Genomic DNA, 23,305 nt, shown 5'->3' with positions numbered 1-23,305 from the left:
TGTAATTAAGCTTAAAAATGTAGTAGCCTGAGAAGAGCTAGGAGAGGGGGGAAAAGCAAGAAAGCATGAGTTCCTCCACTTTGTTTCTTCGTAACTAGAAGGAACAACGGAGAAGTAAATTAAGATTTTCAGAATGGCTTTCAGCTTCTCAAGATGAGTGGCTCATAAAAGAGAAAACTGGAATGTAGCTCTATAGCCACTTCATACAAGGGTTACTCTGTATGTGCCCACCAGTCACCACATTCTGGGTCTCATTACAACATTGATTTAGTATGCTTGTAAAGATTTCAAGGCATCGAACTAGAATTTTTTTTGAAATGAAAACAAGATTCTATTTCTTAATTTTGGAACTACAGAATTTACTTTGGCATTTACTTTTCCTACTGTTGCTGACTTTTCTGTTGTATTTTTATGCTCAGTACAAGAATGACAAAGTTGGTATTTTCCTGTGGCAGCCTGGAGCCCCTTCGTACTGCTTTGCTTTTCTCTCTGATTACTGCTAATTTTGTTTCTGTTTTGTTGTTTAACTAAAGACAACTTTACAGTGTGACAGAAGAGAAACTACATTTTCCAGGGAATTGTCATCATAGTTGCTTTGCCCGTAGTGGAGGTGTCTTGTCTCTGTATATTTTCTGTTATCCTCTTTAGGATAGCGAAAGTTGTATATGACAAAGCTGCCATGTGTTTGGGCAACAAACTTCCAGATTCTAATAACGTGCCTTTTCTTTAAGCCCATTTCTGTAAATATGCACTCAAGTTTTGCACTTTTATGTAGAAATGGACTCACAAGCATGCTGTGATAACAGATGTGTTACAAGTTTTGTAAAATCCTTTCCTAGTATGTCTTTTCAATGAGCAGGTTCCTTGTTCCTTTTGTAGTGACAAGTACAGCAGCACAAACAAGGGCATTATCTAGGTGATAATGCTGTGGTTGATGGTCTTCATTTGCAAAACATATTGTCATTTTTTGAGTGTTTGAGAGCAGGGAAAACCTGATAAGATTTTTTTCATGTCCTTTAAAAGATATATACTTCTATCACCAACGAGGGAAAAAATAATAAATAATTTTCAAGCAGTTACACCATAATGTGAGCTAATCACTTTATTTTGAAGAAAAGTATTTTTGAACAGTTGAGCTAGTGAATTTACTTTTAAAATGTATTGTGCTTACACAGTACATGGTTTTATTTCCATGATGTTTTTTACTACATAATTATACATCTTAATTACGTAATTACTATCATAATTATTATGTAATTGCATGTACTTCCACTAATTACAAAATCAGGAAGTGTAATTATCTAGTAAAAACTTTATGAAATTTCATGCACTAAAAATTACTTAAAAGGCTATCTATTCCAGTGGTCTACTGGAAGGCTTTCCGTGGTTAGTCTTAGGCCTGACTTTAGTTTAGAACTTGAACCCAAAGGCCAGGAGAAGAAGGACAGTTACAGACTAACACTAAACTGCGTATTGCAATAGAGGTAAGATGGCCTCTGTTCCTTACGAGTTAAAGCCAGGGTGCGTTTGAATTTCTTTGTGTTTATGGAATTGTGGTAAGAGTAATATCTTACGTTTGAGGTAGCATCACAAAAACTGTCAATGAAAAGGACAGTTCTCGGGAAAGAATGTTAATAGAATTGACAATCAAGCCATTAAGGTTACAAAACAGCCAGGCCTTCTATACTTCTGTAATGTGAATGGCTTATTTAGCTATCTCTGTCTTTAAAATAATAATAATAGTAGGAGGAGGAGTAATATTATTTAAAATTCTGTTTCTTTAGTTTGAAGAGGGCTTTTCCCCACCAGTTTGTGTTTATATTTACCAAGATGGGAACAAACATATCAAAAGAGCATAATCCTTTTCTACTATTACTTGATGTCAAAAGGAGCTTTTGAGACATAAACATACACACACAAACATGTAACATCAGACCCTAAAGACGGAAGGTTTAATTCAATAAAGCTATGATGTCTACCATTCAAAACGACATACAAATTGCACAGTGAAACAATAGTCATGACAGCAAATTAGATATGACATCTAAATTACACTACAAAGAGAAATCCCAGAACCATTTTTGGTCTGTAGGAGTCTATTTTAGCCCAGGTTTAAAACCCAGTCTAGAGACTGCTTTGTTGCCTAAGTAGGGTAAAGTTGTAGAAAACTAATTAGAGGTTGGTTGAATTAATTGCAGATTAATTAGGAGGAAAAGGCTTATAATACTCATGGCCGAGAAGAGAGTAGATCCTGTAACTATCAAGAGAGAATGTACTCTAAGTTTCAGGAATATTAAATTATCGATATTTGTATAACATCTATAATAATCTGTTATAACATGACCTAAATAAAGCACTTGGGTTAGATATAGTTACACTAAAATTTCTTCCCCTCAAAATTAGTGCTTCTCGCTAGAAGTGTATTGAATCAACCACGTAAAATATAACAGTTACTTCTTTTAAAAATGCAGCCGTAAACATTAAAAGGTCTGTAGTCTGAAAAGCATGTGACATTCCCTTTTGTTGTTGTTGTTGTTCTTAACTCTTTCTAAAGAAGCACACTTTGTGGTTTTATCAGCTATTGACTTTGTGACTTTTTAATACCAGCTAAAATTTGTAATAAATGTGACCTTAAACAAAAAAGTCAGTGAAAGAAATGAAAACACCAGCCCCGTTTGCTTCAAGCAAATTAGAGGGTTTATAGTCTTCCAGAATTATTTCCTGCTCTCAGAGATATTTGGGATTTAAACAGGTTCGGTCTGACTCTGGTTTTTTTTCTCTAGTAGTTTGGGATTATTTTTAAATTGCATATTCTTTTCCTCTTGGGAATCTTTGCTCATTTACTTAGGCCAGAATTTAATGTCTCCATCATTTCTTATTTGCCTTAACTTTGTCGTGATAATGTTTCTTTTCAGAAATGTTTATGCTCCTTTTATGTTTATAAGAGACAGCACTTGCTTCTCATGCATCTTCTTCATCTTGTTTTTGTTTGTTGTTGTTGTTTTTACCAATTGCATGCGCCATATCTGAATAGCCTCTAATGGTTAAAAGTTAAGTGTTTTTGTGTAGTCCTCACCTTTCCGATTACAGTGCAGATTTAATTTTTAACCTGACATAATGTTTAAACTGACTGGGTTTTTTTGTTTGGTTTTAATTTGCTTTGCTTTCTGGCTTTTCATAGAAATTGGCATATGTTTTCATTGTCCTCTGTAATTCTTTAAATTTTTCATAATTCTCTAAGGGCTTCAGCCATAACTTTTGAAGTTTGTGTCCCTGTGATATCTCCAGTTACTCAGTAGCCGCAGGCCCAGATGTGGTGTTGATTTGCACGTGATTAGTCAGTGTCCATTTATTATTTTATGCTGCTGCACTATCATGTCCATATAATAAATACTACCTCTCATACTTAGAGTAGTTCTTTTTATAGTTGTCATGAATTTATTCAGACCCGTCAGTATTCTCTTACTTTGTGGCCAACGGGACAGTAACTAGACGGAATTAGTAGTCTGTCATGGAGTTCAGTTGAATTAACATTGATTGCATTCTCCCCGTGTAAAGGCCCTGGGAAACCTGTTAGCCTTAGCACTGTCCCTTAGAGCTTAAGGCTTAAATCAGCTGTGCTCACAAAAAGATAGGTTTGCAGAATAATTTTAGACGCTGATTTACTTTTCTTGTTTTAAGAAATTATTATAAAACCCAACTCACAAATAAGATCACCAAACCAGGTCTGTGTGTAAGTCTGGTTTTATCTGTTTCTCCTTGTTTCACACCCCGCCCCCCCAAAATTCATTCAATGAGTGTTTGCTGAGTCTCTGCCTTGTGTGATATGTAAAGGGCCCAAGTATAACCAAGACCTGGGTCCTGTTTTAGAGGTGATAATATTTCTGATCATTTTCTTATTCACGAATTCACCCTATAAGCACCTATTTTTTTTTTTTTTTTTTTTTTTTTTTTTTTTTTTTTTTGCGGTACGCGGACCTCTCACTGCCGTGGCCTCTCCCGCTGCGGAGCACAGGCTCCGGACGCGCAGGCTCAGCGGCCATGGCTCACGGGCCCAGCCCGCTCCGCGGCATGTTGGATCCTCCCGGACCGGGGCACAAACCCGTGTCCCCTGCATCGGCAGGCGGACTCCCAACCACTGCGCCACCAGGGAAGCCCCAGCACCTACTTTTTATAGGACTTTATATTTTATGGAGAACAGTCACATCTATTATCTTATACATTTCCCATTAGATAAAATAGTTGACATTTTTTCAGATGAAAAAACAACCTGAAAGAGATGAAACGACCCTCCTGACGTAGCAGAGCTGTGTGGTGTGAGAGCCCAGCCTTGTTTCCACTGTGTCACAGCTGCCCTGCTCTTAATCTAGTAGGGAAACTTCGACCTGAAGGCAAATAACTCTAACACAAGGGGATGGCATGAAGTGCTGTGGGATCTCTGCATTTAGCTCCGGGAAGGATTCCCAGTGGAGATGGAACCTGAATTGGGCCTTGAAGAAAAGATGAGATTTTAATCGGCACAGACGCTGGCGTGAAGTTTGAGACTAAGTTTTGTCTTTTCCACTACTCTTTAAATGCTCTATTGCTGATCTAGCTTTTATAAATCAAAGAACCTCATTTGACAAATGCATGGTGATTTTTAAAACACGTTTGAATTGGAGGTTTAGTAAAAAGCACTTATTAAGAGGGTAGTCTATGCGAAGCTTTAAACTCAAGACTGGAAGCTGGAAAGCTGTTCGCTCTTCACTCCACACTGTAACCAGTGGTGCTGCTTTGAAAGAAGTTGATTCCATCCTGCAAGATACATCTGTCAGAAGTGTATCAAAGTGTTTTCCTATCTTAAATAATTTAACTCAGATATAATAATGTAAGTATTTTGACATGAAAACGTTACATACTGTGATATATCCACTTATCTTAAAACAGACATCTTTAACTTTAAAAGAAAGAAGTATGGTAAGACAAAACAAAACAGAAATAGGAATTAAAAGAGATGAATGACAGATGGAATTAGTTTTATTTAGAAGATAAAAATAAAATCCTATTAGCATTATGACCAGAGAATGTAAAAATGTTTTACTTGAAGCATGATTGATTTTTTAAACTATCATCATGATGGAAGTTTAGACATACGTAGGACCTGTTTATGGAGTAAATGTTTACTGCTAAAATTATCCCTATGTTTTATTGGTATATTATGTATTGTCTTGCCCCCAAAAAAGTAGATGCTAAAAGTCAGTGAAATTCAAGATAAAAGGGAGGGTCTAAATCGAGCTTGTCTTCAGGAAATTATCCAACAGAGCACACATTGGTCTCTCTTAGTAAAGGCTTTATCACTTTTAACAAATGTGCCACGGGAAATTTATTAGTATGCTACAAAGAAATTTTCAAAATAATTAAGGCTAAACTACACTTGTCAAAATAAATGAATGAAATACAATTTTGAATCATCTTTCTTCACTTATTGCTCATTTGCATAATTCAGTAACTTACACAGGAGTCTTTCAGTTATTGGTGTGAATTAGCAAGGTTCTGCTATTCCTTGTTGTACGAGCGGGAATTATGCTACCGTGTAATTAGCTATTCCAGACATGGACTAACGGGAAATACCAAAGGGCACAGCAAAATCTAAAGAGACAAGGCAGGGAATCTGAAGACAAGAGACAATCAAAGACACCCAACAAACTCAAGCTGGTAGACCACAGGGAATTTTGAATGAAGCCTCTTAATTTATTTTGAGAATAAGGAATCAGTAGTATGAGAGAAATCTCAACAAGATTAGCTGACTAAGCCTACTTAAAAAAAAATCTCTATAGTGCATGGTGTGCCAGGTTAACCACTCCTGTTTGTTAGTCTGTATACAGCTCAACAAATAGCCGGCAAAGCCTTTCATGGGTATATAGTGGCTTTCCATTGAGGTTTTCACTCTTTGAAGGAGGTCGTTTATACCAATGAGATCCGTAGATGCAAATTGCTTTCGCTATATGTGAGGGGTCATTCCTTTCACAGCAGACTTGCTCATCTCTTTTATAGAGGTTTTGTTATTTTTCTACTGCTCCCAAAGGAATGATGGGAATCACGCCCCCCCCCCAACCCCCCATCTAACTTAGCATCCAAATCTTTTCCTTCCAGCTCTGTGAAACTTTTGTGTGCTGATCTTTGGGAACAAAACAAGCTGTTGGCAGCAGCCCTTAGCGCTGAATCAGGAAACTTTTTTCCTTCTTTCAACCTGAAATATCATTTTTAGATTTGCCTCTCTTTTTCACCTAATTCTTTTTTTTTTAATGAATTTATTTATTTTATTTATTTATTTTTGGCTGCATTGGGTCTTCGTTGCTGTGCGCGGGCTTTCTCTAGTTGCGGCGAGCGGGGGCTACTCTTCGTTGCGGTGTGTGAGCTTCTCACTGCGGTGGCTTCTCTTGTTGCGGAGCACGGGCTCTAGGCACGCGGGCTTCAGTAGTTGTGGCTCACGGGCTTTAGAGCACAGGCTCAGTAGATGTGGTGCACGGGCTTAGTTGCTCCGTGGCATGTGGGATCTTCCCTGACCAGGGCTCAAACCCGTGTCCCCTGCATTGGCAGGTGTATTCCTAACCACTGTGCCACCAGGGAAGCCCTCGCCTAATTCTAAGAGAATTTCTTGCTCATTGCAGCAGTGTGTCACTGTAACATGCTAGGGCATGTGGGAAATTCTTGGAAGCAATGTCCTGAAAATGTCATTTTTAGTTTGGCTCCCAGATGATGTAAGCTCATGGGAACTAGAGGAGCAGAGAAGTGAAGAGATCTGTTTTAAGGGTTAGCTATGGAAACCTAACTTCTGATCCCATTACTGAAGTGGAGGGAAAGATAACATTTTTTTTTTCCTAAGCTTTTAAGAATCATACAAACAATCATAGGTTTTAGTCTATAATGTTCAGGAGTCTTAGGGAGAAGGGTTTCAGGCACACTGTGGGAGCACTCTGTAAATATTTGTTGTTTCTCCCTCCCTCCCTCCCTCCCTTCCTTCCTTCCTTCCTTCCTTCCTTCCTTCCTTCCACTAGCATTTTTTGAGCACCAAGGGCGCTGACCTAGGCTCCTGAAAGGCAGTGTAAGGTAATGATTAAAAGCCTGCTCTCTCGAGCTGGAATGGCCAGTTCAAGTTTTGGCTTTCCACCTCTTGCTAGATAAGTAACTTTGGGGCATGTGACTTAACCCCGTGCACCTTCCCTGTACAGCTGGGAGGAATATAGGGCCTGCCTCATAGGGTTCAAATTAAATGGGATAATATGGAAGCAGGGCGATATGTAAAATGCCTAGAATAGTGCCAGGCACGTAGTAAACATGCAGTAAATGTCAGTTGGTTTTATTATTTCGGAAAATAACACTTTATCCAAACCACTGTGATGGTCCTTAGTATTACTGTTACTCTATCTGAGTTGGTTTCTGTAGCCTCTCATTGACCATGTTTTCTGTTTATATTTGTATTCCCAGCATCTGGCACAACACTGCAGCTGGATGGTTGCAGTATGAAAAAGGCATGGTTCCTACTCTCAAGGGGCTTAAAATCAATCGTGATGACTGTCATTCAATTCTGTCAGTACTAATAGGAGAGGTTGAAACAAATAATCCACAAATCATTTTCATGTTGTTTACATATGTCCCTTATCGGTAATAAGTGTTGCCTGTTTCCTAGGGAGGGTAAAAAATAGTTGTACTTGTGTGCAGAAATTTGGCCAAACCCAAGTTCCCTAATCACATACTTTAGCACATTACTTCTTAACAACCGGGGTATATCTTTTACACTTTTTAAAATGACAGGTGCCCAGATGCCACCGCCAGGTATCTGGTTCAGTAGGTCTGGGGTGGGGTCCCAGTGACTGTGTATCTTAAAAAGCTCCACAGTGACTCTGATGCACATAGTATTGAGAATCTCAGAGTTAGTAAAACTCTTCAAACTTTAATATTGCTTCATGTCAAATATGTATTAAGTATGACTTTGATATGGAAAGGGAGATTGGTTGGTATCTAGATAACAATTTAAATAGACAGTAGAACGGAAAATGAGGTCAAACACATGAATTATTTCTTCGATAAGGGAATCATTTATGGTGCTATATGAGCTAATACAGCATTCAAGAATAAAGCGAAAGAGAAAAAATGGGCTAGGGAAAAGTAAGCTGGAAGAAACTGGGTTTTGGTAACGAGAGAAGATGAAATAAATGCATTTCAGCAAGATTGGCAATAAGAACACTTGTCATTTTCAACATTAACATGATGAAAGTAGGGAAGGGCCACCGTGGAGGGTGGGGAATCCCCAAAGAGACTAGCTGGGTGACTGGGAGGTATCAAGGTAGCAGCTATCCCAACCCTGGCATTTAAGCGTCTACATAGTTGGGATTTCTGGGACCTTTCCCACCTCCTGTGGTCTTCTCCTTACCTCTGGGCCCATCTGGCAGGGTCTGGGGTGGGGCCCCAGTGGCTGTGTATTTTAAAAAGCTCCTCTGTCCTAGTAGATCAGCCCTTTGCAGTTTCACATTGCTGCCTGTCACCCAAAGGAGGTGGGACCAGGTGGTAGTCCTGGAGGCATTGGAAGGACATGTCTGGGCACCACAGTCATAGTTGGGCTTACCTTGGGTCTCCAGGCAGGACAAATAGCTTGGTTAGCCCCATTTCCCAGCATTGGGGTCTTGGAGCTAGAAAAGAGTCTCGGATCAGCCTTATCTCAGGCTGTTGGTTTCAGATTACCCCCCTTTTGCCTAAAAGGATTGAGACAGCACCTCCGGGGCACCTGCAGATTAGACCCCTCCCTGGGCGGGCCTTGAGTCCACCATGGCTACCTCCCCCTGCTCATGAGTTTCCCCTGCCTGCATCGCCCACCCCAATCCCATCTCTCCCTTGTGGTATTCTGTTTATCCTTTAAGGCCTCCCAGCTAAAAATGATCTCTTTGTCCTCTAAACTCTGTGCAGCTCTTAAGCACTGCCCCTCATGCATTATAACTTTGTGAGGATGGGGACCATTCTTGAGATGTTATTTTGTGTCTGGTGGCAACTTACACCTGATAGGCACCTAAGAAATAGTATGTGAAATTGTTTTCTACAATACTTTAGCGTGGAAGCATAATACTTTGTTTCTTATAGAATACGTTAATGTTTATAGCATAGTTTTCTGACTCCCTCCTCTCTTCTCTCTTTGCCATCGTACCCTCCAAGTGTATGATGAAACTTTTCCCATCCGTGTATATCTATACATTCATCAGACATTTAGCCCATGCCCTCTCCTCACTCCACATGGACTTGATTTCCCACCCAGATCTACCTACTTTCTGATAATTCCTAATAGAGTTGGGCTGTGATTCCATGCACCTCAGGAGATGGCATAAATTCCAGGCTAGAAATTTCTTGTTCGAACCTTTAGGTTATATAAATCAAATGGACGCCCTACTCTATTAATAGAATGAATCAAAAAGTCCACAGATGGACTTCACATGAGGACCATCTCTGCCCGGACCCACTCCTTGCCCTCCAGAACCTGTATACAGATCATAGCAGCTGGCCATTTTGCTTGTGGGTTTTTCTAGTGGTTCACAGCTCTAACTCTTTAATGAGCTTGCCATCTTTGAATTTCTCTGAGCACTCAAAATTTGTTATTTGGTTTTACCAGCTTTTATGATATCTCGGTATGCCTGGAGGCCATCTCTGGACAGCTGCCTGAAGGTGGGGAGATGGGGGTGGCTGAGAGGCTTGTAGTCTGCTCTGTTCTTGTCTCCCTGCGGGACCCTCGCTGGAGCGGCAGGCAGGCACACATCTTAATGGCACTGTTGGTCTGTAAACACTACTGTTATTAATAGGCTGGGGCAGGAGGGGGGATGTAGTAAGCCCACATGAAATGTGGAGATAACCTATGTCTTGGGTGTAACCTGCAGGACACACTATAACAGAGTAATCATTGCACAGTATAATTGCAAGAGAATGAACAAGTTAGAAAATCTATTCCTGGTTTGCAACTGACTCACTTTGTGGCATGGGCAAACCATTAATTACTCTTTGATTTAGTTGTCTTATTTGTTCAAAGAAGGAAAAATAACGTGTGTTTAAGAAGAGTAATTCCCCTGGAAGGAGGTTTGTAAGTACAAAGTACTATTGTTTTTATTATTATTATTAGTGTTCTGGTATGATTTAGTTTTATGCCATGTAGTCCACAGATGTTTCAGTGGTTCTCATTGATGAGTTACAAAATACTTCTAGTCCACAGATGTTTCAGTGGTTCTCATTGATGAATTACAAAATACTTCTATATCATTCTTTTGCATCACACTGATAACAGTTTAGCACATCTTTGTTTTAACCCCAAAGTATATATCCAAAATAGATCTCATTAATAAAATACAATTACCAAATTAAATATATCTATACTACTTTCTATTTTTTTTTTTTAACCTCCTTAAAAACATGGTTACTGGGGCTTCCCTGGTGGCGCAGTGGTTGAGAGTCCTCCTGCCGATGCAGGGGACACGGGTTCGTGCCCCGGTCTGGGAAGGTCCCACGTGCCGCGGAGCGGCTGGGCCCGTGAGCCATGACCGCTGAGCCTGCGCGTCTGGAGCCTGTGCTCCACGACGGGAGAGGCCACAACAGTGAGGGGTCCGCGTACCGCAAAAAAAAAAAAAAAAAAAAACCACGGTTACCAACAACTACTAAGTAAGACCTTTAATTACTGCCAATCTTCTCTTGAAAGTAACGATGCTTATCTTGAGTACTTCGAACTGTAAGTGGTATTCAGTACACAGTGGGGTTGTAATGCGATTATGAAGTGTACCAAGTTAGTGATAAATAAGCATGATAAACCATATATTTGTATTAGAAACAATATTTGAATTATCAACTGAATAAAAAGGCTGCAACTGCTGGTTCCTTGGGGTGGGTATATGATAACAATAAAATACAGTTAAGTACACTTAGAATAAAAAATTGTGTATGCTTCCATATACAGTACAGAAAGAAACCTTTTTAAATTTAATGGGCTTTTGAGTGTGCAGTATTTAAATTACTGGGAGAATTAAAAGATTTGCTTTGCTTTCTGGCAGTAAGCTTTCCAAATTAGGAATTTTTTTTAATATCTCAACTCATTCATCAGTAGAGACCTATGGCTTTTATATAAAGCATTATAGTTCTTTCCCAGATTTCCAGTAATTTTCCAGTGGAGTAGCAGTATAAAAAGAAAAATATTTTCTTTACAGTAAAATGTGTAATTTTCTGTATCAGGTTCTTTTTTTCTTCTTTTTTGGGAATTTGGTTCAAGAGGACAAATTCTTTATTTTCTAAATTTGGGTCATTTATTATCTTAAAGCATTTAAAGCCCATGTGTGTTTTTTAAGTGTTATATTTTAGTAACCTAGAAATAACTTTAATACTGGGGAGTGGTAATCTGTATAAAATAACACTGTGAATTTCATTTCTGTTTCACCATGAGGTACAGTGAGGAATAAATTGTGTGCATTTGTTTGTAAGAGTGTCCTGAGGCATGGCACCACCAATGGAGAAGGAAGTGTAGCTGCCATGTGAAACCAGAGGTCACAGAGTAGCAGCTGTGGGCCGCATATGACCTCTAAGTATGTTTAAATTTGCCTGAAGAATATTCACCATTTTTAATTAGTTGCTAATATTTTTTTTAAACTGGAGATTTAATATAAAAAGCCAAATTTCTGGGTTTCTTTCAAAAATCAGTGTCTGGCTACACTAGGTCAGCTTTCCTGAATGGCAGCGATTGGCTGGAGCCAAGTAGCAGCTAAAGCAGTTGACACAGAACTTGAGTTCCCCAGTTTGCCAGCCACTGCCCTACTTCAGCCCCTTTCGTTCATTTCTCTTACTCATGTGGCACTTTAGGCATTTGTTTGCTAAAAATATCTGGAAGTGTGCTTTCTTCTATTTTTTTTTAACCAAAAAAAAAAAAGAGGAGGAGGAGGAAGGGAAGGGGCCATAGCCATAAAAGTTGGGATTTAAACAGTAAAATATATCCAACTCACATTAAAAACACAGAAAAAGATGAAAGTCGCCTTCATAAAGTACAAATCACATAAAAATATACAACTTCCTAGTAGCTAACATTTTTATGGCAACTCTGATCCTCGCAGCGTCCCAGGGAGTTAAGATAACAATTACATACTACTCAATCCACCAAGGAGCAAACCAAGTATTAGTGAAGCTCATTAATTTGTCCGGGTTTACAGGTGCTAAGTGGAGCAGCTGAGGTATGACCAGCTTCAGATGGTAGTCTGGAGTAGCGCTGGGCAGTAGAACTTTTTGCAGTGATAGAAATGTTCTGTATCTGTGTTGTCCGCTGCAGTAACCTCTAGCCGCATGTGGCTGTTGAAAACTTGAATGTGGCTAGTGTGACCGAGGAACTGAATTTTTAATTATTTAAATTGAGAGAGTCACGTGTCGTTAGTGACTGCCTTGTTGGGCAGTGCAGGAATCTAGAGCTCTTTTTTTTTTTCCTTCACCACATGGTCTCTGTATTGAACAGCCTTACACTGTTTAATAAAATTCATCAAAAGGTTTCTGTAAGGTTTTCTCAAGTTACTTACCCAGTGGCAAGTATCCATTCTGCCAGGAGTTTAAGGTACGTTGAATATTTTCTGTATCTGCATAGATTTCTCTGCATGAAGGCTTCATCATACACAGTAGTGTTCTTTGTAACAAAGTTGGAGGTCCTAGTGGTAAGGTTCTTACATACAGAATCTCCCAAGATTCCTAGCCCAGATAAAGACCATAATTGGTGGTATGTTTTAACATCGGAAATGTATAGATGACCAGGACAGTCTACTTCCCTAGTCTTTTTTATGATCAAGGATACTAGGTCTGTTACAGAATCGTGAAAGAAAATGAAAAATCTTTGATGGTTAGCTGGTTTGAATTGGGTCACAGTGACTTTTAGAAAGGTGGCCATTAGCTAACCTCTCTGTCAATAAACATATATCATTAAATCTAAAATGGCATCGAGGGGCTTCCCTGGTGGCGCAGTGGTTAAGAATCCACCTGCTAATTCAGGGGACACGGGTTCGAGCCCTGGTCTGGGAAGATCCCACATGCCACGGAGCAACTAAGCCCGTGTGCCACAACTACCGAGCCTGCACTCTAGAGCCCATGAGCCACAACTACTGAGCCTGCGCCACAGCTGTTGAAGCCCATGTGCCTAGAGCCCGTGCTCTGCAACAAGAGAAGCCACCACAATGAGAAGCCCGTGCACCACAACAAAGAGTAGCCCCCACTCGCCACAACTAGAGAAAGCCCGCACGCGGCAACAAAGACCCAATGCAGCCAAATATAAATAAATAAAATTTAAAAATAATAAATAAAATGGCATCGATTTAGGACACATCCTGATTTCGAAGATGTTAAAACATGGGGGAGGGGATTCATCTTAGAATTGGTGAAATATAGTTTGTCAATGGGCTTCATCTCGGTTTGGTCAGCCTATAACCAGGGACAGCATTGAGATGCATATGTCAACTTTGCCCTGTGGTTAACTAAACCCTTCACTTGGGCTGTCCCCTTGCACACTACCTTATGTTGGTCCTGACTAATTAACAAAGACTTTCAGGTGGTTAGGAGTGGGTTTAAGCTCTTGCTCAGTAACAATTTGATCACTATATTCACTTTCTTTAAAATCCCCCTGCCCCATAAATGCAGCCGAAGATGTTTTATTATCATAAATAGTACCAGAACAAGCTTAACCAATCACCTTCCAGCACAGGGGCAACTCTGTAGCACGCCTTTTCAGAATACCACATGCTGTAATTCAGATTATCACATTAGCTATCCAAACGCACCATTTGTTTTTAAATACTGGAGTGTTTACCTGAAATTTTCCTCTTTTCATCTTCCTGCCCCACTTCACCGATACATTGTCACTGCGGTGACAAGTTTATTTATGTGCCTTAATATCTTCACTTTCTGTTATTTTTAAAGTATATTCATATGTCTCCATGAAAGTGTTCTTGAGCATCTTAAGGTATTAGTTATTATGGAGTAGGTTCCTATTATTCATTTTTCATGATGCTCTCTCGACTCTTGCCTTTATTCAGACTTTGAAATATTTCAGTACTTCTAAACTCCTGCCTTAAAATTTCTGTACCAGTCTTACTCTGGAAACTGAGCATGTCCTACTGAAATCTTAACAGCTCTTATAAGAAATTTGGGAGTTTGAATCAACAAAAACAGAAGCATTTCTTGCCCACAAAGGAGTCTGACACCTAATGGTTACCATTTCATACACTGCTGTGAAGAGTTCCCAGATACAAGCCATTCAGAGTTCACACGTACAAAATTCATGCATGAGTTAGTGAATATCATTCATTATGTACTAACAAGGAATCCTAAGTGCTTTGATAAATGTATTCGTTTGAACCATATAAAATTGCTGATGTTTGACCATTTTTGACCTACCAAAAAAAGCAACCTCACATGATCCATTCTAATACAGGTTCGGACCAGACTAGTTTATATAAACTGCTTTCTCTACTTTTGCTATTTTCTCTTTTTATTTTTTTCAATTAGTACTTTTTTTTTTTTTTTGCCGTACACGGGCCTCTCACTGTTGCGGCCTCTCCCGTTGCGGAGCACAGGCTCCGGACGCGCAGGCTCAGCGGCCATGGCTCACGGGCCCAACCGCTCCGCGCCATGTGGAATCTTCCCGGACCGGGGTGCGAACCCACGTCCCCTGCATCGGCAGGCGGACTCTCAACCACTGCGCCACCAGGGAAGCCCTCAATTAGTACTTTTAACACAACGACCTTCTCCTTGCTACTACCCTTTTGTATTTCTCACTTAATAATATTTTTTCTAGTACTCTTCCCTTCTCAAATAATTCCCCAAACCAAGTCTCAGAATTACTGGCACAAAGAGATCTGGTTACATAGCACCTCCAGGATGCAGTCAATACTTAACTGCTTCAAGTGTTTGACCTGTTTTGAGAATTTCATTATCCTAAAAGGTTGGTGTCATTGAATACGTTTACTGCCCAATAAGCCATCATAGTTCCTTCCTTCTCAAATGAAAAAAGCAGAAGGAAAAATGCTACATTTTTGTTCAGTGCTGATAGAGGCCGTGCTGTGGGATATCTTTGTTATGACATGATTTGGCTAAAGCATCTCTGGAGAATAAAATTAACAAGTATCCTTTGTTACATTCACCTTTTATTCAACTGAATGTAAATTAATAAATCACTGTAGTTTTTGAATAGTATTTTGTCTTTGGGTCTTTGTCTCAAAAAAGAAATGGGATGTATGTTATATTTTATTAGAAGTTTATTAGAGACATCAACCATCACTTGGTCTGAAACTCTAGAAATTGTACATTCGTATTTCTATCCATTTGTATTTGCAGTTTCCTAGTTTCCAGGGGTATATAATGACTTCATATTTTCAAACTCAACCGTATTTTTGTTATTATTAATTTGCTGTTTTTATTTAAAGAGGATTTGTCAGTGGTAGTTTGTAATGTCAAATAAATAAAAAATAAAAATATTTAAATCCCTTATTGAACAGTTCGACTCTTTACATGTGGTTATGCTGCTCTTTGCAATAATCTGCTAGCTAGATGTTCTTTTCCCCATTTTACAGATGTGAAGCAGAGGTCAGCCTAAGTTATTTTCTTGGACAGTAATCTAAATCTAGTATAGTTCCATAACTGAAACGGAGGCCAGCAGACTCCAAACACTTTAACCCCAGCCCCCAGCCCACCCTTCTTCTATGGCATCCTTCCTAACGATTTTAAAAGAAATCCTTAAACATCTATATCACTACAGCACCTCTCATCATGTATATTACTGTCCTATTTTTTTTATGAGTTAGGTTTTTTTTTGCTATTATTTATTTTGGGGTTTTTTTTAAACATCTTTATTGGAGTATAATTGCTTTACAATGGTGTGTTAGTTTCTGCTGTATAACAAAGTGAATCAGCTATACATATACATACATCCCCATATCTCCTCCCTCTTGCGTCTCCCTCCCACCCCTCTAGGTGGACACAAAGCACCGAACTGATCTCCGTGTGCTACGCGGTTGCTTCCCACAAGCTATCTATTTTACATTTGGTCGTGTACATATGTCCATGCCACTCTCTCACTTCGTCTCAGCTTACCCTTCCCCCTCCCTGTGTCCTATGAGTTAGTTTTTAATTTAGGAAGTATTTACTGATGGCCTGCTGTGCACCAGGCATAGTCAAGGTGTCTGTTCTCATGGCACATTCTACAGGAGAGAGACAAACACAGTAATTTCAGACAATAATAATCCGTCCTGGGACAGTAAAACTGGGGGAGTGGTTTGATGGAAGTGGGTAGGATGTTCTTTGCAAGGGGGTGGCCTGAGTGACAAGAAACCAGCCATAGGACTAAGTCTGCAGGCAGGATATTCTAGGCCAAGGGCAAGGGGAAAGAGCCTGGGGCTGGAACATCTTGCAATTGCAAGGGGGCAGGTGTGGCTAGAGGACAGCCAGCGAGGGGGAAGTAATAGGAGATGAAGCTGGAGAGATAGGCAGGGGCTAGATGCCGGGTCAGGGGTGTGAATATTATCCTCAATACAGCAGGAAGCTCTTCAACACTTTAAATAGGGGAGTGGCGTGATCTGATTTATGACTTGTACAGTGCTGGCTACTGTTTGGTGAGTGACACTAGACTGTATTTCCACTGTGGGAGCCTTTAGGAAGCCCCCTCTACCAAGTGTCCAGTTCCTGGAAACACCCCATGTTTTTCTTCTAGAAATGATGTGTGCAGGCCCAGAGGAAAATGCTAAAGCCTTGAAAATTGTGTATTAATTAGGGAGAGTGTGAAGAGCATCACAACTTTAAAAGGTGACTGGGCTCACCAGCCTCATTCCTCATCTCTCCATGGTGCTTGTTGCAGGCTCTGCTAAGCAGCTGCTAGGGACCTAAAGACCTAGAGTAGTTAAATTTGTAAGCTGTGTTGCCTCACACTTATAAGAGAGATGGAGATCAAGAATTGTGTTCGTATACATATTCTTGCTAGATGGTAATAATCAGTGCTAGAGAACTTTCTACATTGATTCCAAGTGCCCTGTTGTTTCTAAGTGTCAGTAATAAGACCTTTTGATTTTGGGGTTTTTTCTTTTTTTTTTGGATACAGTTGAAATATGTTATTGACTGAAAAAATTAAATATACCTTTCACTTAAATATTATATCTTTCGAACTTTTGAATATGAGAGTTGAAATTTCTGATGAGCAAAGAATTGTGTGTGGGATTGTTTTTAATTACTGTTTTTAAAAAATACATTAAGGACTTCTGGTGATAGTAGAAAATATTAATTCCTTTGAAAACCTGGCCATGTTGCTAGATCCACGTTTGCTTTTCTGTGTTTTTGTGAACTGATCAAATTAGATTCGTCACTCTTGGCTTGTGGTGATTTGAAATTGAAATGGAATATATTAAAGCAGCCAACCACACTGATTACATTGCAAGCCTCATTTAATTTCATACATTCACACATTACAGTGAAAGGCGGATTTTTTTAATGCATGATTGTGACTGTACCTTGAGCAGCTCCAAAGGTCATCTGTAATGGGCACATAATTTGTTAGTGTTAGATATCTGATTTATGGTAGGTGTTCCTCAGCCTGATTTGTCCGAGTAGCAAATATGGCGAGCATCACAAGTCAAATCTGTAAGAAGTTCAGCCTGTCACGTTTGGTGGTATTGTCTTATTCTTCATTGGTCAGTAGACCACAGTAAATCACGGAATAGCTGTCATCCTCAACTAGAGAAAGTGCCAGAAATGCGCCCCTGTCGCACAGGGGTTAAATGAGCTATTCTTAAGAGAGCAGGCTGGCCCAGGTGAAGGTGATCAGAGCTACCAGCTCAGCTAACAGCACTTGCTCACTTAGCTACTTGAGCCTTAGTCCCCAAAAAAGGCTATAAAAGGACTTTTTCAGTTTCATAAGAGGAAGAACATTTGTGAGTTTGCTTTTTTTTCTATCAGTTTTACTAACTTCATTTACTCTGTGCCTTCCTGTGTGAGAGGCACTGTGGGGAGACCCCCCCCCCCCCCCTGCAGAGATCCAGAGCGTGATTAGTACCCAGTCTTTGCCTTCAGGAAGAGCATGAGCAGATACAGCCGTTTGTCCCACTGCAGAGATGGCATTAATCCTGTCAGCGACTCAGGAGCACGGCTGGCTCTGGCAGCTCCCGTTGTCCCTAACGTGGTCGGATTTGGGGTTAGCACTGCACGGGGAGAAAAAGCTCGCGTGTGCTTTATGGGAACTCAGCTGCTTTGTTTGAGAACCAGGCTGTGGAGTTGCCTTTTATTTTATTTACGATGGTGGAGACTTGTTCGTTTTGATCTGATAATTCCTCACAGTTTAGGGTTTGCTCAGGATGCGTCGATTTGTTTTTGTTGACTTTGATCAACGTTTGTTATTTTTCAGCTTTCAATAACAAAAGGCACCTAAACCATTTTTAAAGCTGAATTATTGAAAGTTCTGAATGGGGGTGGGGGGTGGGACTAAAACAGAAATATCCTACCTAACCCCTACTGGAGGGGTTACTTTTAAAACTTTCTTTTTCACCTCACATATTTGGGAAGGGGAGAATATTTAAGTTCTATTCACTTAGTTAATTTTAATTATGCAATACAGTGTTATCAACTGTAGTCACTATGTTTTACATCAGATCCTCAGAATTTACTTACCTTATAGCTGAAAGTTTGTACCTTTTGACTAATCTCTCTCTATTTCCCCCAGGCCCTGACAACCACTTTTCTAATCTCTGTTTCTATGAGTCTGACGCTTTTTTTTTTTTTAAGATTCCACTTATAAGTGATACTGAGCAGTATTTGTTTTTCTCTGTCTGGCTTATTTCATTTAGCATAATGCCCACAAGGTTTACCCATGTTTTTGCACATGGCAGGATTTCCTTCTTTCTCATGGCTGAATAATATACACACCACATTTTCTTTATCCATTCATCTGTTGATGGACACTCAGGTTATTTCTGTATCTCAGCTATTGTGAACAATAAAATTTTTTTAAACTATAACTCAAGATTTCCTAGGAAAGTAATTCCATTATTAGAAACAAAGTAGACTTTTTAGACTAGTGTAGGGAAAGAAAGAAAAATCGAAGGGTGATTTTAAAGGAGCAGTGTTCCCAATCTGCATTCTATGTAATTCCAGTCCAGTAGTATTCCTGGGTTCCCTGACCACAGAATTTTTGAAACTGCTACACTCTCTATCCCTTACCCCTTTGTGGTTTTCAGTGTATACTGGCATATTTAAGGCTCAAAGATGTCCTTCAGTGGGGAAATCTGTCTAATTTTGTTTTAAGCCAGCTCTCCCCATATTTATCCGGTTGCAGAACATAGTTTGGGAAATAGCAGAAGAGATTTTTAGCAATTATTCATTCTCTTTTACTTTCAGGAAATAGGTAGTAGAAATTCAGCCCCTACTGTCTCCTGACCTAATTTACAAACATTTTTTTGAACACATGTTATGTGCTTAGTTAGCCATCATGAGAGATGGAAAGTAAGTGTCCATGTGATCGTGACCGAACACTCTAATTGGTGCAGTAAGCTCACCACCGCGAAACAGCAGAGACCTGTGCGGAGAAGCGCCTTGCACAGCAGCCAAGCTGCTCTGAAGTCCAGAGTTTGGGTGGCCTGGAAATGTTTATAAAGAGCCAAAAAGTAAGAGAAGACTAAGAATATAGGCAGAAAAAGAAGGAAAGGAGGAGAGAAGCAAGTAGCAGCCGTAAATTAGGATAAATAGTAGTGATGGGATTGGAGCTAAGGAAGAGAGCTGGTGAAGAAGAGACCAGCTTCTGGTTGGGAGGGAAGGACAGGACCTACATGTACATCATCGCCTCGCCTGTAGGTGTGTGAGTGTTGCCAGCTCGCAGACCGCAGGGCTTGCGGACACCAACGTGACACACAGGATGCTGTCATGTGGGATGGTTCAACATTTGAGTACCATGCCCTGGCCACTGAGGCAGGGATCACAGCCTCCTGAGACTCTAGGGACTGGGCAAGAAAGCTGGCAGAGCAGGCGAGGTGTGAGGAAATAGGAGTGGAAGGGACTGTAGTGAAGAACACATGTTTTCATACAGAATACATGGGCTCTGTTTTGCCAGACGTTCTGATTTCTTAAGAGGAGCCGGAAATGTGGGTATTTCTGGGAACTTGTCTGATTTTTCAGCATCGACTTAAGTTTTCATTTCATCTTCTGTTTCATCAACACTGGGGAATACTGGGTGAGGAAATGTAGGAACTCTCTTACGTTTGCTTATGGAAGTAAGTTGGTATAGAAAATTTGGCAGTATCTAGTAAAACTGAAGATGTACAAATGTGACCCAGCAATTCCACTTTTCTGTATATGCCCTGGAGACCCTCACACACCATGCTCAAGGAGACTTATGGGATGAGTGCCCCAGGTAAGCAAGGTGCAGATAGCAAAGTGCGTGGGAAATGATTTCTATGAAATTTATAAACAACAGTTAGAACTAGATCTATGTATTGCTTATGCTTACACAGATACATAATAAAGGTATAACACACATAGCACGGAGGCGCAGCCCTTTCCGGAGAGTTGTTACCTATAGGAAACGGGGTGCGGAAGCTAAGTGCTCTGGGAAACCATTGAAAATTTTAAGCAAAGAAGGGGCATGACATGATCTGATCTTTTTTTTTTTTTTTTAATTTTGGCTGCGTTGGCTCTTTGTTGCTGCACGCGAGCTTTCTCTACTTGTGGCGAGCGGGGGCTACTCTTCGTTGCGGTGCGTGGGCTTCTCATTGCGGTGACTTCTCTTGTTGGGGAGTACGGGCTCTAGGCACGTGGGCGTCAGTAATTGTGGCGAGCGGGCTCTAGAGTGCAGGCTCAGTAGTTGTGGCGCACGGGCTTAGTTGCTCCATGGCATGTGGGATCTTCCCGGACCAGGGCTCGAACCTGTGTCCCCTGCATTGGCACGTGGATTCTTTTTTTTTTAATTTATTTATTTATATTTATTTTTGGCTGTGTTGGGTCTTCGTTTCTGTGCGAGGGCTTTCTCTAGTTGCGGCGAGCGGGGGCCACTCTTCGTCGCAGTGTGCGGGCCTCTCACTGTCGCGGCCTCTCTTGTTGTGGAGCACAGGCTCAGTAGTTGTGGCTCACGGGCCCAGTCGCTCCGCGGCATGTGGGATCTTCCCAGACCAGGGCTCGAACCCGTGTCCCCTGCATTAGCAGGCAGACTCTCAACCACTGTGCCACCAGGGAAGCCCGGCAGGTGGATTCTTAACCACTGTGCCACCAGGGAAGTCCTGATCTTTTTTTTTGAAAGGTCACTGTGGCCACTCTCTGGACAACGTGCTGTAGGGGGACAAGAGGGCAAGCGGGGGGAGCAGGTAAAGATATTAAGGGGGGAGAGAGGTAGTTGGGATTCCAAACAGTGGAGGTGAACCTCTAGGCCAGTGGTTCTTGACCTTGGCACTCTTGGCGTTTGGGGCTGGATCGTTTGTTGTTGGGAGGCTGTCCTGTGCATTGTAGGAGGCTTAGCAGCATCCCTGGCCTCCACCCACTAGATGCCAATAGCACCAGTCACCTCCTAGTTGTGGCATCCAAAAATGTTTCCAAAGGCCCCAGTTGAGAACCACTAATCTAAGCAGTATATTGTGAGGTTCTGAGTATAAATTTCAAAGCTTTATAAGAGGAGGAGACCAGCAAGCGCTTGAGTTAGTTGGGAAAGATTTCATGGAGGAGGTGAGGTGTGAGGTGATCTTTGCAAGTAGATGGAACACAGACAGACATCCCGGAGACACTAAGCCTTGGCTGTTTTGGGACTTAAAACAGAAAGCTTTTCCTAAATCTCATATCCCCCTCTAGTTACTCCCTCCCCCGCTTCTCCTTGACTTTGAAGATTCTTGTAAGATAGCTGTATACATGCTCTTCACTTCCCTAGCTTTCAGTCAACTACCAGCTCCATTCCTCACCCCATGGTCCTCAGTGACTTCCTGGTTACCAAACCCAGTGGAATCTTTCCAGCCTTTATTTTACAGTTGACCTCTCCGCCCCGATTGTTTCCCACTCTTAAAATTATTTCTCCTTATGTAATCAAAAATGTAGACCACACTTCACATATAGAGATGTTAATCTCTATATTACTGTAATTTGAAATTTTGTGTCTCCTATGTATCATAGAATATTGTATAACCATTGAAACTCACTTTGCCAGAAAATGTATAATATACAAGGAAATGTTCCAGTATGTATGAAGTAAGAAAACGGGCTTCAGATCTGTGCAGTCAGTACACTCTTACCCACGGTGACACACACATACGTTCATGCACTTGAGTTTAGAAAAGGGCTGATAAGAAATGCACTGAAATATTAGCAGTCATTTTCCTGGCAGGCAATGTCTTACTTTTATAACTGGCGAAAAGGGAAGGTGTCCTTGAAGACATAGGTTTCTCCAGTTTTCCCTCAATTCTCTTCTGACTCTGCACATTCTGCATGGATGATCTCATCTCGACCCGCCACACCAAGGACAGCTCTGGCTCTCTACCAGTCTGGTCCTGCTTCAGAGTGACTTTAGACTCGCATACCTAATGATCTCTGGATACATTCAAGTGTCCCAGGAACATCTCTCAAAAATCAACATGTCAGATGGTTTCTAGACTTAGCTCGCGGATCATAATGTATGCAAACGTCAAATCAGTATGTAGCACACCTGAAACTAACATAATGTTGTACGTCAACTGTATTTCAATTTAAAAAAATCAACATGTCCAAAACTGAAGCCATTGTGTTCCTCTTTCCCCATGAGCCGTATCTTTGCCCTCCCTTCCCCAGTCAGTGGCACTCACCATCCACCCTGTCACCCAAGCCAGCAGTTGTCCTACAGGGACTTCCCTCATGGCACAGTGGTTAAGAATCCACCTATCAATGCAGGGAACACGGGTTCGATCCCTGGACCGGGAAGATCCCACATGCTGCGGAGTAACTAAGCCCGTGCGCCACCACTACTGAAGCCCAAGTGCCTAGAGCCCGTGCTCCGCAACAGGAGAAGCCACCGCAATGAGAAGCCCACACACTGCAACGACGAGTAGCCCCCGCTCGCCGCAACTAGAGGAAGCCCACGTGCAGCAATGAAGACCCAACACAGCCAAAAATAAATAATTTTTTTTTTAAAAGATGACTTAAAAAAAGAAATCATCAAAAAAAAAAAAAAGAAATCATCCTGCAGACGCTTCTCTCCTCCTCCCTCCGCAGCCGGTCCACCTCCAAGATTTGTAAACTGATTCTGCCTCTAAATGCATCCTGCAGCTCCCCCCAGCCCATTTGCGCTTTCTGTGCCTTC

The 23,305-nt window shown here is 40.9% G+C and overlaps 1 protein-coding gene across 5 annotated transcripts in view; it reads left to right on the top strand.

The window, feature by feature from the left end:
• POLA1 (DNA polymerase alpha 1, catalytic subunit) overlaps positions 1–23,305 on the top strand; it is a 303,889-nt gene that overhangs the window by 247,246 nt on the left and 33,338 nt on the right. Inside the window, exon 37 of one of the 5 annotated variants that reach the window (XM_019927728.3) lies at positions 4,258–4,289. The exons of the other annotated variants lie outside the window; for them this stretch is intronic. Coding sequence (XP_019783287.2) covers positions 4,258–4,274 — 17 coding nt within the window. The 3' untranslated portion in view covers positions 4,275–4,289. Of the gene's footprint in view, positions 1–4,257; positions 4,290–23,305 lie in introns of those variants that run through there. 5 annotated transcript variants of the gene reach the window in all.

Source organism: Tursiops truncatus, chromosome X (genome assembly GCF_011762595.2).
Source record: "Tursiops truncatus isolate mTurTru1 chromosome X, mTurTru1.mat.Y, whole genome shotgun sequence".
Lineage (NCBI taxonomy): Eukaryota > Metazoa > Chordata > Mammalia > Artiodactyla > Delphinidae > Tursiops > Tursiops truncatus.
This window is presented reverse-complemented; position numbering and strand designations above follow the sequence as displayed.